Consider the following 16,073-nt stretch of genomic DNA (forward strand, 5'->3'; position numbering starts at 1 on the left):
AGAGAAGAGAGAGTTACAGAAATGATACAGGATTTGGGGTGGACATAATTAAAACAAAGGCATTTTTCGTTGCGGTGGAATCTTCTCACAAAATTCCAATCACCAACTTTCTTGTCTAAATGCGAAAATATGTTGTTGACACTAACCTACATCGGGAGAAACGATCACCATGACAAAATACGGGAAATCGGAGCTCGTACGGAAAAATATGTGAGTTCGTTCTTTCCGCATGCTATATGAGATTGAGAATTGTGTACGTGGTTCGATGAACCCTCTGCTGGGCACTTAAATGTGATTTGCAGACTATCCATGTAAATGTAGATGTAGGGTTTCAAAGAAACAGAGGGTTTCAAAGAGACTCAGAAGCAGCAGCCATATACGGATTTGCATATGATTTTATTTTAATATAATAATATGCCTGCTCACAGGACGACCAGAATGCAAACAAGCCTTGATGGTTCATGTATTTATAGTCACATTATACTTCTGACTTGGTTCCACATGATTTTTCTCTCTTCCCAAAACCACGGGTGTTAATTAGTGTACTCGTAAATAGCTCCACCTACCTACGAACTACTTCTCAAGTCACTCACACAAATGGATACTGTGCGACCATCATTAAGTAGTTTGAAACAATCCTTCAGTACATATAACTTGATGGTTGGCTACTACGGGAAAATATGAAGCAGAAATTTTCAAATCTACTCAGAACATTTAAAAAAACATCGTTGTTGTGAAACACATCTAGCTCTTTACTCGCATGAAGTGTTGAGTGCTATTGACAAGGGATTTCAGACTGATTACGTATTTCTGGATTTCCAGAAGGATTTTGACACTGTACCACACAAGCGGCTTGTGGAGAAATTGAGTGCTTATGGAATATCATCTCAGTTATGTGACTGGCTGTTCTTAATTTTTTTCATAAATTTAGAGAGATAATCAGCTCTGAAATTTCCCCAGCCACTGTATGTAATATAGTTGATACATAATCCAACACCGTATATGTAGCGCAGTTGGCTGCGTAATGAAATGTTAACCAAAGAGAAGCTCATAAAATTTTCTGCTAAAAACAATTTAAGGTGCAACATGTTTCAGCCTCAAATTTCCACGCATTCCCAAAGAACACAGTTCGCTTAACAATTCAAATCAGTCTGCAGAGATTCTGGAAGATGTGAAGGTCACGGACAAGCACTTAGGGAATAAAAACACCTCTGAAGTTTTTATGAAAGTAAAAGGTTTTGATTTAGACTGAGCAGTTCATTTTCTTTTCTTTAGATTATTTTTGCCAACACCTTTCTCCTGTGACAAGGCTACAGGCGAGACAAGCTAAACAATCGCAGCTCAGAATAGTAGCATTCTTTTTTAATTGACAGCTTATGTATCCTCTGCCATGGACTTCCCAGTGGGTTGCAGAGTATAGACATAGATGTAGATGTAGACTTTCTATCATACTCTTTTAATTGTGTGTCAGTGATCCCTAATGGGTCACCAATACCACTGAGAGATTTGTTTTTAGGGTTGTGAAGATGTTTTCAGGAACAGCTAGGGGTCTACACAGACAACTCAAGAAGAGACCCACTTTTCTGGGTACGCCTTATACAACTGACAAGGGGACCAAACCTACTCATTATCATCAATTTCCTCCAAATTTACTGTATATGCAGGACTTGGCCAGAAATGAAAGTGAAAGAAGTGGGAGTTCTAAATGGCCAAAAATTTAGAAAAAACTACACTTTTGGATCAAGTCAGGTGAGGCACGAGTCATTTATGTTAGAATAGTTTCCAAGTAGTGGTTGACAATGCAACTACTTGTATAATCTGTTCACCATAAGAATAAACCCGATGTAAACAAACAATGATGGTCAGAAGCCGTAGCAAACATACACTGGCGGTTTATGCTCTTGGAAGTAGGTCCTACTTATGTATTAGATAAGTTACATTAAATGAAACTCTAAGATATTCAAATGTATTAACAGCCATCAATGTTTTTCTTAATCACGCTTCAGTTACGTAATTTTTATTTAAAAAAAAATTGTGTACAGTCACAGCCTCTGCAGCGTTGTGCTCTGATTGTCGTGCTGTTAATGCACAGTATGAAAATGGCTGAGGCTGCTTTCTGTTCTGTAGTGAAACACGCATGTGAAATATGGTTAAGAAGTGCCAAGAAATAGGCTGTTCTTAATTTTTTTCATAAGTTTAGAGAGATAATCAGCTCTGAAATTTCCCCAGCCACTGTATGTAATATAGTTGATACATAATCCAACACCGTATATGTAGCGCAGTTGGCTGCGTAATGAAATGTTAACCAAATACAGTTCATAGTTTGTTGGTTCAAATCTCCCCAGTATAATTTTTTTTCCTCATTCAATTTGAAATACCTACATCTCATAATTATAAATCATCATCATTTTTATGAATAATGCAAGTCTTCTTGTTTCGAATTACATATTGGATGGGAAATTCCTGTTTTAATTTCAAATACAAAATCTTAATTATAGATGTTTTATGAAAGACTATTCATAAAAGTTGCTTAAATTAAGAAAAGTAACAATTTATTTTTTAAGGCAAAAATGAAAAACCAAAGACTCTTTATTTGGACTATGTCCATCGTTTTATACCACAGAGGTAGATAAGTATTGTAGAAACATGAAAAACAATCATTTTCACAGCATCGAGCACATCATACAAATGCTGGATTTTTACATTTGCTACTGTACCATTACAATATGAACCCAACAGAACTGATCTGGAGCCAGGTTGCGGGATTTAGCTTGAGAAGTCACAAGACTGTTAAGCTGCCAGACATACTGAAACTAACGCACACAGCTTTTTCACATGTCACTGGCAAACGGTGGCTGGATATAGAGAAGCTCGTCATAAAAGAAGAAGAAAAAATGCAGTGCCTGAGACAGGGTTGTAGCCTCTCCACCCGATGTTATTCAATCTGTATACTGAGCAAGCAGTAAAGGAAACAAAAGAAAAATTTGGAGTAGGTATTAAAATCCATGAAGAAGAAATAAAAACTTTGAGGTTCGCCGATGACATTGTAATTCTGTCAGAGACAGCAAAGGACTTGGAAGAGCAGTTGAATGGAATGGACAGTATCTTGAAAGGAGGATATAAGATGAACATCAACAAAGGCAAAACAAGGATAATGGAATGTAGTCAAATTAAGTCGAGTGATGCTGAGGGAATTAGATTAGGAAATGAGACAAAGTAGTAAATGAGTTTTGCTATTTGGGGAGCAAAATAACTGATGATGGTCAACGTAGAAAGGATATAAAATGTAGACTGGCAATGGCAAGGAAAGCGTTTCTGAAGAAGAGAAATTTGTTAACATCGAGTATAGATTTAAGTGTCAGGAAGTCTTTTGTATGGAGTGTAGCCATGTATGGAAGTGAAACATGGACGATAAATAGTTTGCAAAAGACGAGAATAGAAACTTTCAAAATGTGGTGCTGAAGATTAGATGGGTAGATCACATAACTAATGAGGAGAAGAGGAGTTTGTGGCATAACTTGACAAGAAGAAGGGACCTGTTGGTAGAACATACTTTGAGGCATCAAGGGATCACAAATTTAGCATTGGAGGGCAGTGTGGAGAGTAAAAATCGTAGAGGGAGACCAAGAGATGAATACATTAAGCAGATTCAGAAGGATGTAGGTTGCAGTAAGTACTGGGAGATGATGGAAGTTTGCACAGGATAGAGTAGCATGGAGAGCTGCATCAAACCAGTCTCAGGACTGAAGACCACAACAACAAACAACAGTTGGCTTCATGGATCCTGTTGTTGATAGGCTTATTATCAACACAGCAATGTCACTTCCAGAACTGAAAAATGTATTTCTCAGATTCAGATAAGGAAGGAGCTAAGAGATAACAAGACGAATGACTGTAATTAATACCTTCAGTGGCTTCAGTATTCGACAGTACAGTGAAATCCCTACAGTACGCTTTTGCATTATACACAGCTTGCTCAGAAAAATTACGCTATGTTTAAGTTAGAAATTTTCATCACTCTTGTTTGTAATTAGAATACTATGTCAGGTGATAAGAAGTGCATTTTATGCTTTCCGTCTGGTCACCTAAGAAGCAAGCGGTAGTGCTGGAGTTTCTCCAAATATTATTTCATTCTGTTTAAAAATTAAATAACATTCAAAGCTATATTATTCCTTTGCTTGTCTCTTTTTATGTCTGAACTGCAACTGCTGACATCACTGCAGGTTAGTAGGACTGCTGGCTGGCCAGTGCTGTTCAATTTTAATGCGCCGGGTAAAGCTGTTGTTCCACATTATTGCTCAGTCTATGTGCACATAACACAGCATAAAATGTATCCTTATGATCGTACTTGACATTACTGGTCACAGCTTGGCTTCTGCTCCACGTGAAAAGAAGTCCAATGAGATTCAAGCAAACGTGGAAGAATATATGGTGTAATGTTTACATCAGTTTATTCTTATGATGAACAGAGTGTAAATACAATATACTGAACATTACTTTGATTTATTTGCAGTGTAACATAAAACTATAAAGAAAAGGTTCCACATAGGGACTTGACCCAATGACCCTTGTATTACCAGTACTCTTTCTGTTTTGCCAACCACTGCCTCTAAACTATGGCAATATAAATGGTACATGGCTCATCAACCTGTGCCAAAAATAGTATTTTTTCTATATGTTTGGCCATCTGGAGCTTCCACTTCTTTCATTTTCATTTCTGCATATACCACAAATTTGGACAATACTGGTGATGATGAGTAGGTGCAGTCCCCTTGTGAGTTGCAGTAGGTTGCCTGCTAATGACCGTTTTGTCTCGACAGCCATCAATGCCACCTGCAACTGCACACTTCGAGTCAGTCAGTCAGTCAGTCAGTCTCTCTCTCTCTCTCTCTCTCTCTCTCTCTCTCCCCCCCCCCCCCCCCCCCCCACACACACCATTTTTCAAGATAGGTTTGGAATTTTGTACCATCCTAGCAAGCCAGGACTTTTTAAGAGAGGTACCATCCTAGCAAGCCAGGGAGTTAGGCCAAGGCCACTGATCTCCAAAACACACGATGTTGAATTGTCATGTTCCATATTAGTCACTAAGGTATGCCCAAAGATTACAATAACAGAGACTATGGGCAGTGACTAGCCCACAGACTGAAAACCCCATGTTTGCTATGCCCATACTCGGCCATCACTGGCTGAATCTCTGGGTGATTATATGAGACTGTCAGAGATTAGTCTTGCAGCACTGAAAGGGAAATAGTACCTTAAAAGCTCAGGACGAACAATCAGATAAAAGCTATAACGTGATTGAAAACAAAACTACTACAAAAACAGGAATATGTTGTTTACACAACAGTGCTACACCCAATTACCAAACAAAAAACAACAGTGCTACAATCCACTTGCACCATCTGCACATAGCACACAACTGCACATTTAAAAGTAACACAGCGGCTGCTGATGTGAAGGTGGGAGAGGAAAAGGCATCACTTACTGAATAAATTACAGTGGAGGGTCACTTGTATATCAGTAGCTAAAACTTAAAGAAGGGGGGGGGGGGGGGGTTTCAAAAAAATTGTTCAAATGGCTCTGAGCACTATGGGACTTAACTTCCAAGGTCATCAGTCCCCTAGAACTTAGAACTACTTAAACCTAACTAACCTGCGACTGTAGCGGTCGCGTGGTTCCAGACTGTAGCGCCTAGAATAACTCGGCCACTCTGGCCGGCTGGAGGGGGGGGGGGGGGGGGGGCTCAGATAGTTAAACAATCATCTTTCTATTATTCATAGATCAAGACAACGATTTGTAAATAGTAGGTAAACATCATTCATAAGCCCCCATGCACTGAAATCTCGCACAATCAGATAGAGACATGAAGAGAGCCTGTAATGGGGCCCCCACATATCCAATCCAATGCTCAGGAAACGCCTCATGGAGAAATGTGGTGCCACCATCAGTCAAGAGTTACAGCACATGCTGCTAACCCATACCTGCAGCTATACACACAAGACAACTGGACTCTGACACTAGGTGCCAATCATCACTAGGGTTATATTACCAAGTTCTGCTGCAGAAGGCTTCATGAGCACGGCACGTGTGTAATATAACCACACATGTATCTCTCACTATTTGTAAAAGAAGGGACAGTTTGTATTGTGTGTGACAACATACAAATGGGATTAAAGATCAATGAAAGACATTTCTTTGCACATATGAGTTCCAATTTACATTACAAAATGAAACACACAAAATTTGGTCACTTACTGAAATGTGTACATTCCAACTTCTGCGACAGAGATGCCTTCATATACTTACGTGGATGCACACACTGCATGTATTTCTAAACAGAACTCTGACTTCTATCACTATTGATCTACACAGGACTCATCTCAAAGACATCTATTGGCCATTAATTGGGGCACTAATAACTGTTCAGCACTTTTGCGATGCCCTTGGGAGTTACTTGTACTACTCCTTCATAAACTCAGATCACCCTCTGAGAGAAGCTTTGTATCAAATGGACCTTCACTTCTTCAGGAGCTAATTGGCATCATTGTCAGCAGCATCACACATCACTGTACATGTAGCATTGCTTCTCCAGGTACTTATACTCAGTTTTGACATTACCTGTCATATCACAAACTGACATATCCAGTTCATAAATGTTTAACATGTTCCTGGTTTTAACATAAATCTGTGTGTCAAAACCATACCTTCATAGTTGTTTTTTATTGTGTGACATGTGACTGGCTTTCTGGCTACATTTCATCACAGGCAGCATACAATATATTTGGACTGATACTATTTTTGTGATGGAAAGAGTGCATTACTGCAGTCATTACTAGGAATTACACAAAAATACCTGTTTTTAGCTCACTCAACACACAATGTTCTTAACTTCCCAACTGGTGAATAAGGACTGGAGAGGAACTCCTCCTCAGATAACCATTTCCCCTCTGTTCATTTTACTTTCCTGAGGAAGAGAAAACACCTAATGCTGCTGGGAGTTTCCAGATATTAGTAGTGGTAAATTATATCTCAATGTTGATGTGTTTCCAGATTCAGCAGAGGAGGTAAGTTACTCTAACATGCTGTGGATATTCAAAACCGACAAGTGTTTTTATTTCGGTCTCTTACAAAAGGCACGCGCCTAAGTTAAATTGACACATTCCATATGATGATGTCTGTTGTGAATATAGTCTACGTAAAATACGCCTATCTATGAAGGCAGGCGGAACATTTCTGATGGGTGGCTGAATTCAAACAAGACTACTTTTCTCGTACGTCATTCACATTGAGGATGTCCTAAATGTCCAACTAAACATGAAAATTTTTAGTAACTTTTGCACATGTATTTTTTAATTTGGTTCGTGTAGAAGAGTTACACTGTATTTAATTGTTATAGTTTTACCTCTATGCAATATAATCCCTAAGAAGAACCAACTTTTTACATAACAGAAAATGCTGTCTATAACCTTGATGGCAGATGAAATTGACATTGCTGGTTTTGGGATGAGGTATCCATTTTCCAACCACTGCACTGATCACTATTTCAATTCTGGCACAAAATAGTAGACCCACACATTATTCGTGAGTCAAATTGGTGCAGAAAATCAATCTGATTCTTTTTAAAACCAGTCCAAGCACTGCTTACATATTTATTTTCCTTTGTTTTTCAATAGCATTCAACATTATGGTATCTATCTTCAGCAATGATTTTTCATACAAAATTCTTAATTTAAACTGTGAGATACACTTCTCTCTGAAAATAATCAAATCCAATCAGATACGTCTACGGCATCGGATATACTACATTGAACACTTTTTCAATGTTTCATGTGTGGTTACAATTTTGCATTGTCCTCCTCACAAGGATCATCACCAAATGACGTACTGGCATATTTAAATTCAGACACAACTTTTTTAATGACCAGACACCTTACAAACTTCATCACTTTGAAACAAAAATACTTTAAAAATCCATACAAACAAAACTATTCCGCATATCAAGTTTACGTCTGATTCATGTTATTGTGCAACATGTGTCAATGCAACAAAAACGTACTTTCATTGATATCAACACCACATTACTGCCAGACTGATATATTTTGTATTTATCCAAAATTAAGCAAGTACGAAATGACAAACAGCAGCTCCTTAATATAACCAATGAAACAAAAGCTTTTTTCCAAATGTTCATTTTTCCTACTACTTTTCCTCTTTCTTGACCTTTGTGTAAGCACAAGTGGTTTCTATCATAGCATCTTATCTGCGATGGTGTCATGACTAATACACTATAATGATTTGGTGATAGAATTCATTTTTCGTTACAACAGAAGTTGAGACCGTTTTTGTCATGCAATTACTATGTCAATAGTAAATTTTGGAAGGGTTAACCAAGGGCAAAATAACATATTACACAGAAATACAAGGCTCACCATTAAACAAGAAGAAAGAATGCCCATTAATTTGTTTGAACAAGCAGTCAAGATCAACAACAGCATTAATTTCACATACAGAGAAAACAAACCTAAACTGATATCTCTACACACAATAAATCTCACCAATTAGGCCAGTGTTGCAGAGAGCATTTACTTTATCACATATGGAGAATACTGTCAATAAGGAATTAATAAAAATTCCAATTTGGGGGGGAGGGGGGGGTTAAACAATGATTAGAGAGAAAAACTGATTGATAAGCTAACTAAAACACTCAGAATATGTAAGTTTATGTAAGAGGAGATATGTAAAAATTTCTCTTTGCAAAAAACAACAAGATATGGCTCACAACAAAAGATAGCTTGAGTAATAGATTAATATAAGGGTTGCCTTACATTTACAGATGGAGCTTTGTCAACTGAGGTCATGTACAGATACTATTTTGAATAATTCGAAAGGACTAGAGGGGGCAGTGACACCAGCCTGGCAGAGAACTATGACAAATGTGGGTACCTTGGCTTTTTATGAACATCTACCAAGTTGACACTGCTATTTGCCTGAGTCCATTTGTAGCTGAAACTGAACCAAATTTAAAATTCGACAAATATTCAACAGTGGTGTACATTTCTGCAGGGGACAGTAAAAGCCTAGATAGTGGCCAGTGGAGTAATTATGTATTTTATGCAGCAATGTTGTCATCACTCACTGTGAGGTATGATGGGAAAGAAAGGGAGCGTGTTATCTGCCGATTATACGTAGCCAACGAGAGATCAGTGGGCAGGCAACATATTTGGTAGCACGAGACAAATGAATATTGCCACATTCTCATGTCAATTTACATGCGAAATCCGCTACATATTCACACATGAACTGATGAGAAAATTTTGCACATGAACAAACAACCCAGAAGCCTGACACAGCATCCAGCAGCTCCTCAATGCATTAGGTCCACTCCTGTCACACAAACATGTCTCTCACCTCACACTGCCCCCCCCCCCCCTCTCCCACACACACACATTTTCCTGCTACCCAAGCTCCAGAAACTCCACTCAAAAAGTCTTTCTACTGGGGTTGTTCCGTTGTGGCCAATTATGACATCCTTTTCCTTTGTTGAAGAATTTCTGTAACCTAATGCCCACAGTCTTCCTTCCTACATCAAAGACCAATCACTTCCTCCAGTCACCTCTCCACAGTTTTTTTATTATTACCACTAGCCTCCTTGCTCCTCATGCTGAACACTACTACATCAAAATCCTTTGTCTTTGAACAATACCTTTTCCAGTATCCTCCAGATTCCAAAGCAATTACCTCCTCCTTAATACTTATCTAAACAGCTAAATTCCTTATCCTGTTTGGATTCAGTTTCAGCATCTTCATAAGCTTTTCTTCAGAGCATCAACATCTAAAACCTGCTGCTTCCCAACACAACAATGTAACTTCCTCAATGTTGAACTCCACCTCTCTGTACTACACAAAAATCTTTTTTCATATCAAATGTACTATCCAGCATGTTGACATCTGTCAACTGTTAACTTTAAAAAGTTAAGCCATGTTTAAAACTTTAAAAATTATCTCCCACAGAGCCCTGGTACCTGCAGGGGCTGTACCTGCAATCTGAAGCAGAATCAGCCAAATCTTAGCAAGAGCCTATACATATAGACAATATCTTCACCAGCTAGTCTAGTAACAGATACCCCTGGCATCTCTCTCTGAGACAGCAACAAACACATTACAGTTAATGATCAGCACTGCTCTCATCATCCAGTATCACAAAGGCTTTGGAAAGCTAAACTACATCCTTTACTAGGGCTTTGGCTACTATCAGCTTTGGTCCCAGTCATTTCTCTGAGGCGGAGCCAAGCGCAAGACCTGCCTCCTGCACACACCTACCACCTCCTACAATAGTCCAGTTACAGAAATGTCCCAACATATAAAAGGTGAAGCCATATGTGAAAGCATCCATGTTATATGCCTCATGATGATCTTTCTCTCTCTCTTTTTATTTACACTATACTACTCATCATGTTTACACCAGTCTTCTGTTCTTTTCTACTGAAATAGTACTCTGAGTTCTAATGTAAGAAATAGCACGCGTATCTTGCAGAAGCAACAGCATGACAATATCAATAAACAAAATAACACCATGCCTGATCTTCCAGAATGCACTCACCCATTGATTGCCTTCGCTGCAGAGGTGCTCGACCCAGCTGAGCAGGAGTTGGTGCTAAAATAAAAGTTGACCGCTCCTCACTGTTGTGTTCTCCTACAGATGCAGATATCATCAGAGGCTCTACCATTCCATATGCATCAGCAGAAGATGTCCGAGCTGACGTGCCAGTATTTTCAATATTCTGGAAGTAACAAACAGTAAGAAATAAACATCTTTTCAAATAAAATTATATTATCTATACATGTGAACATATGGTTGCATCTGAGATGATTATCAAGTCTGACAACTTTTGATGTCATCCAGTGACCAAATTTCAGCTCATATTTCTGGTCATACTGTACATGCACAACATCAAATTCATTATGAATTTATAACATTTCGTATGCTTTACTGAGACCTATGCTAATTTTTAGAAACTTTTTGAGAGACGCAGTATATTACTCAATTTAAAAAAAAAAAAAAAGGGTAGCTATGTGTGACACAATGGAAATATTACTATGTAAACTTAGTACCATATAAAGATAAAACTGTCATCAACCCATGGGTTGGTTTGAGCACCACAAGGCTGTAATAGGCACAGTCGTGTTGGAGGTGGTATGCCTTCTTCTGAGTTGACTTACCCAGTCAGTTTAATGTGGATTCCAAAGTACACTCCAACTCAGCATTTTTCACATAAACAAACTATGCCAGATGTGAAAGCACTGACACACAAAATTCCTAAGACTGACTGGAGATCAAACCCTAGACTTTTGGATCTGTAGTCTTTCACTTCCACCAATGAGTCACCGAGATGCACAAGTAGCATATATCATACGTTATATATAAGTAACTGTATAAAATAATCCTCTATGCCTTGCAACAAAAATGTTCAAATGTGTGTGAAATCTTATGGGACTTAACTGCTAAGGTCATCAGTCCCTAAGCTTACACACTACTTAACCTAAATTATCCTAATGACAAACACACACACTCATGCCCGAGGGAGGACTCGAACCTCCGCGGGAACCTGCCGCACAGTCCATGACTGCAGCACCTTAGACCAATCGGCTAATCCCATGTGGCTATGCCTTGCAACATGTAGTATAAAGTTTACAACTAATGTTAACTTTTCACCAAAACCAGGTTATCATTTGCAAGCCAAAACTGGGGATCACAATGAGTCACACATGGCAGGCATGCTAAACCATACTAATTTTTGTCAAACTACAACAAACTCATTGGTGTTATATTTTTGATATAAAGACTTCTTTTTATATTGCTGATTTGTATTAGCTTCCTCATTTCAATCACTGTCAGTGCAGAAAATGAGCACAAACCAAACAATGACACACAAACAGAGAGAAATGCAGAGGAGCCACTGTTGTTCTCTGGAGCAGTATTAACGAAAATCTACCTGTTCAACCTTAAATCAGTCTGGATGAAGAATACATTAGCGAAACACAGGACCCCATAGAAAAATTGTTACAAATTTCATATGACTGCAATGATTACACCAGACGTAGGGTCCCGGAATGTGAATTCCAACCATCATTGAACAGAGCATCCACATGAAGAGGCACTGGTACCCAAACTCTTTCGTTATATAGATTTCTTGAGCAGATACGAGATTATTATATCTAAACTAATAAAGTGGAGAACATTTCAATCTACATGGCAGTGTCTGAGCTGAATATCAGCTGATTGGAAAATACCAGCTTTCTCCAATATGTATACAAATCCTGGTGGTGGAAGAAATTTTCTCCACCAGTATTTGGCCAGTAAGGGAGCAGAGTTGGTGTGTAAAGATAGCTACTCAAGCTGGTGGCACTAATGTGCATTTCGTGCAACTGTTTCAGTGTCATGATCGCCATCATCTTAATGTTGCTGTTAGGCGCATTAACATGGGGCTGGAGCAGGCAATGATGGCAGAGGGCATGGGTCACATGTCAGTGGTGCCAGTTGAGTCTATCAGTAGATTGGGTTTCAATAGGCATGGCCGGCACCTCAATATGTATGGGAAGGGGAGGCTGGCAAAGCTTATAGGACAGTGTAGTGGGAGATGGTGGGATCACTGATGGAAAAATTCCTGTAGTAGTTGGCGTTAAGAGCTTTTTTAGATTGAAGTCAGCTGGTAGTTAGAGGGACTTCCCTCAAGCAGGTATACCTAAGGGCTCACCTTCAGAGGACATCATGTTTGCAAGTAGAGAAGGAATTAGCATATTTCATCAAAATATAAGAGGTATTAGAGATAAAGTTAGTGAACTGTTTATAGATGTTGACTCTGAAATTATTGGTATATCGGAGCAATTTGACAATTCAGAGGCTTCCTTTACCAGGATACAGACTAGCTGGTTGTTTTTCAAGGAGTTCCTTGTGGGGTGGGGGAGTGGCTATCTACGTAAAAAAAAAAAAAAAAACAGTATTCCTTTGGAGTCCATAGATGTATCACGGAACTGCACTAAATAGATATTTGAATGTTATGCAAGGGCAGTTGAACTTAGTGAAACTAAACTTCTAATTATTTTTGTTTACAGGTCCCCTAATTCTAACTTCAGAGCATTTCTGCTCAAGCTAGTGAGGGTTCTTGATTCACTTTATAGGAAGTACCAGAAATTAGTTATATGTGGTGACTTCAATATAAATTTTGTATATGATGGTGCAAGGAAAAGGATGTTGGTAGATCTCCAAAATGCATATGATCTGATGCAGACTGTGTTTTTCCAACTAGGGTGCAGTGGAACAGAAGCACAGTGATAAACAATATTTTTATTCATTCCTCATTCCTAGATGGGCATTCTGTTAGTAAAAGGGTGAATGGCCTTTCAGACCATGATACACAAATTTTAACATTAAAAAGCTTTGTACTCAAACAAATGTCACATATAATTACAAACTATGTAGGAAAGTTAATCCAACAGCAATAGAGTTCTTAAAAACTCGTCATGGAAAAAGACTGGCAGGATGTTTATAGTTTTGATAACATAGATGACAAATATAATGCTTTCCTTAACACATTTCTCATGCTCTCTGAGTGTTGCTTTCCATTAGAACGTTCTAAATGGGGTACTAGCAGTAAAAGGCAGCCAGGGTGGCTAACTAGTGGGATAAGGATATCATGTAGAACAAAGTGGGAATTATACCAAAATGTTATAAGTAGTCACAATTAAGCTACAGTAGCCCATTACAAACAGTACTGTAAGGTGCTTAAAAATGTTATTAGCAAGGCAAAGAGTATGTAGTACGTAAATAGAATAGCTAATTCACAGAATAAAATTAAAACCTTATGGTCAGTTTTGAAGGTGGTGTCTGGTCAGCAGCACAAGGTTGACGATATAAAGTCAGTTCATAGTAAAAATATTTCTGTTACTGATAAATCAGATATATTTACAGTATTTAACAATCATTTTCTGAGCATTGTTGGTGAATTAAATAAAAATTTAGCTTTTACAAGGGTTCATGTAACACTCTTGGCAAATGCCTTTCTGAGATTGATGTAGGAACTACTACTCTGTGATACAGACATGTAAGAGACTGAGTCAATAATTAAATCACTGAAGACTAAGGACTCTCATGGATATGATGGAGTGCCTAGCAGAATATTAAAGTACTGTGCTGCAGATGTTAGCCCTGTATTTAGCCATATTTGTAATTTTTCTTTTAGGAATGGTCAGTTTCCTGAATGATTAAAGTACTCAGTAATAAAGCCACTTTATAAAAAGGGAGAAAAGAATAATATAGACAATTTTAGAGCTACTTCTATGCCATCTGTGTTTGCTAGAGTTATTGAAAAGGCTGTGTACGTAAGAATAATTGATCATTTTATATCACACGATTTGCTATCAAATGTACAGTTTGGCTTTAGAAGTCATTTAACAACTGAAAATGCTATATTCTCTTTTCTCTGTGACGTATTGGATGGGTTAAACAAAAGGTTTACAACAATAGGTGTATTTTTTTTATTTAACTAAGGTGTTTGATTGTGTTGATCACAAAATATTCTCCAGAAGTTGGACCATTATGGAATCAGGGAGTAGCTCACAATTGGTTCACCTCTTACTTTAGCAACAAACAGCAAAAGGTCATTATTCACAGTGTTGAGAATGGCTGTGATGTGGGGTCTGAGTGGGGTCACACGAAAATTTGTCTACTTTGCTTATTTTCATTTGCTTATGTCATATGCCATTATATTTTGGGGTAACTCTTCCCATTCTAAAAGGATATTTTTGGCTCAGAAATAGGAGATTCGGGCAATAAGTGGTATAAGTTCACGGACCTCTTGTCGACCACTGTTCACGAGTCTGGGTATTGTGACATTGCCCCCCCCCCCCCCCCTCCTATCTTTCCCAAGAATAAGCAGCTTTCACTCAGTTAATACTCGGCAGAAATCAAACCTGCATTTGGATCGGACTTCCTTAACTCTTGCACAGAAAGGTGTGCAGTATACTGATGCATACGTTTTCAATAAGCTACCACTAGAGTTCAAAAATCTTAGCAGTGATCCACACGCTTTCATATTGAAACTGAAGAGTTACCTCATGGGCCACCTCTTCTATTTTGTCGAGGAGTTCCTTGAAAATTTAAGCTGATTCTTGTTGTATTGTTGATTGCGTTTACTTAAACTTATGGCTTGACTTTTTTTGGGTTATAAACATTTTATTTTTATCTGTTATTACTCTTATGTTGTAATTTCATGTATTAACACATTCCATGATCTTAGAGATTTCCTCCTCAATTTGGTCATACGGAACTTGACGTGTAAATAAATAAAAAATATTGCCAGACTTCCTTGCCAATGTCCTGGTTTAAAACTTTTGTTGCCAATTGTGCCAATTGATGAGAGAAAAAAATTTCACTAGACTGCTGTTCCCATCATTTGATGGGGTACGATTTCTCCTGCTTTTCAACACAAAATCATGTATATTGATGGGCTGTCAGTCAGTCTTCTTTGTGTTGCGAGGGACACTTAGTTTCTAAGACAGCCAACAGATGGTGGAAATGTAGTTTCTAAGGCTGCCGATAGATAGTGTTTGTTCTATTAAGTCAAGCTGCTGGAGGGTGGTGGCTGTTCACTCATTACCTAAAGAAACAAAGGATGTGGCTTCACATTTTCCAACAGAAAAACAAATTTACAGTGACGATGATGATATAGATGTTTCAAATAATGATCCCGACTTTGTGCAAGAAGGCTTGCACCAGACTTCAAATCAATATTACTTGTTTCAATTTTGTAACGTAATTGCTCAAAAAACTGTTTGCATTTTTTCTGATGTTTCTTCATTTTCTGAACTGTGAACGTTTTTTACTTGTTAGAGCTTCAGCAAATGAAGGCAGTGACTCTATGATTAATACAAAAACACAAAATATCAGCCCTGACAACACTGAAAGGATGTCACAAACAAGGGGCGGTACAGCAAATTGTAGTGGTTCTGAAGAGTGGAGGACTGCTACAGACACTCTGCTGCATGCAGCCATTTTTAGTGAGGGTGGGGGTGTC

The 16,073-nt window shown here is 38.2% G+C and overlaps 1 protein-coding gene across 1 annotated transcript in view; it reads right to left on the reverse strand.

Moving 5' to 3' along the window:
- LOC126248540 (uncharacterized) overlaps positions 1–16,073 on the reverse strand; it is a 351,785-nt gene that overhangs the window by 69,793 nt on the left and 265,919 nt on the right. Inside the window, exon 18 of the mRNA XM_049949599.1 lies at positions 10,601–10,781. Within this exon, the coding sequence (XP_049805556.1) occupies positions 10,601–10,781 (181 nt within the window). The remainder of the gene's footprint in view (positions 1–10,600; positions 10,782–16,073) is intronic.

Source organism: Schistocerca nitens, chromosome 3 (genome assembly GCF_023898315.1).
Source record: "Schistocerca nitens isolate TAMUIC-IGC-003100 chromosome 3, iqSchNite1.1, whole genome shotgun sequence".
NCBI lineage: Eukaryota > Metazoa > Arthropoda > Insecta > Orthoptera > Acrididae > Schistocerca > Schistocerca nitens.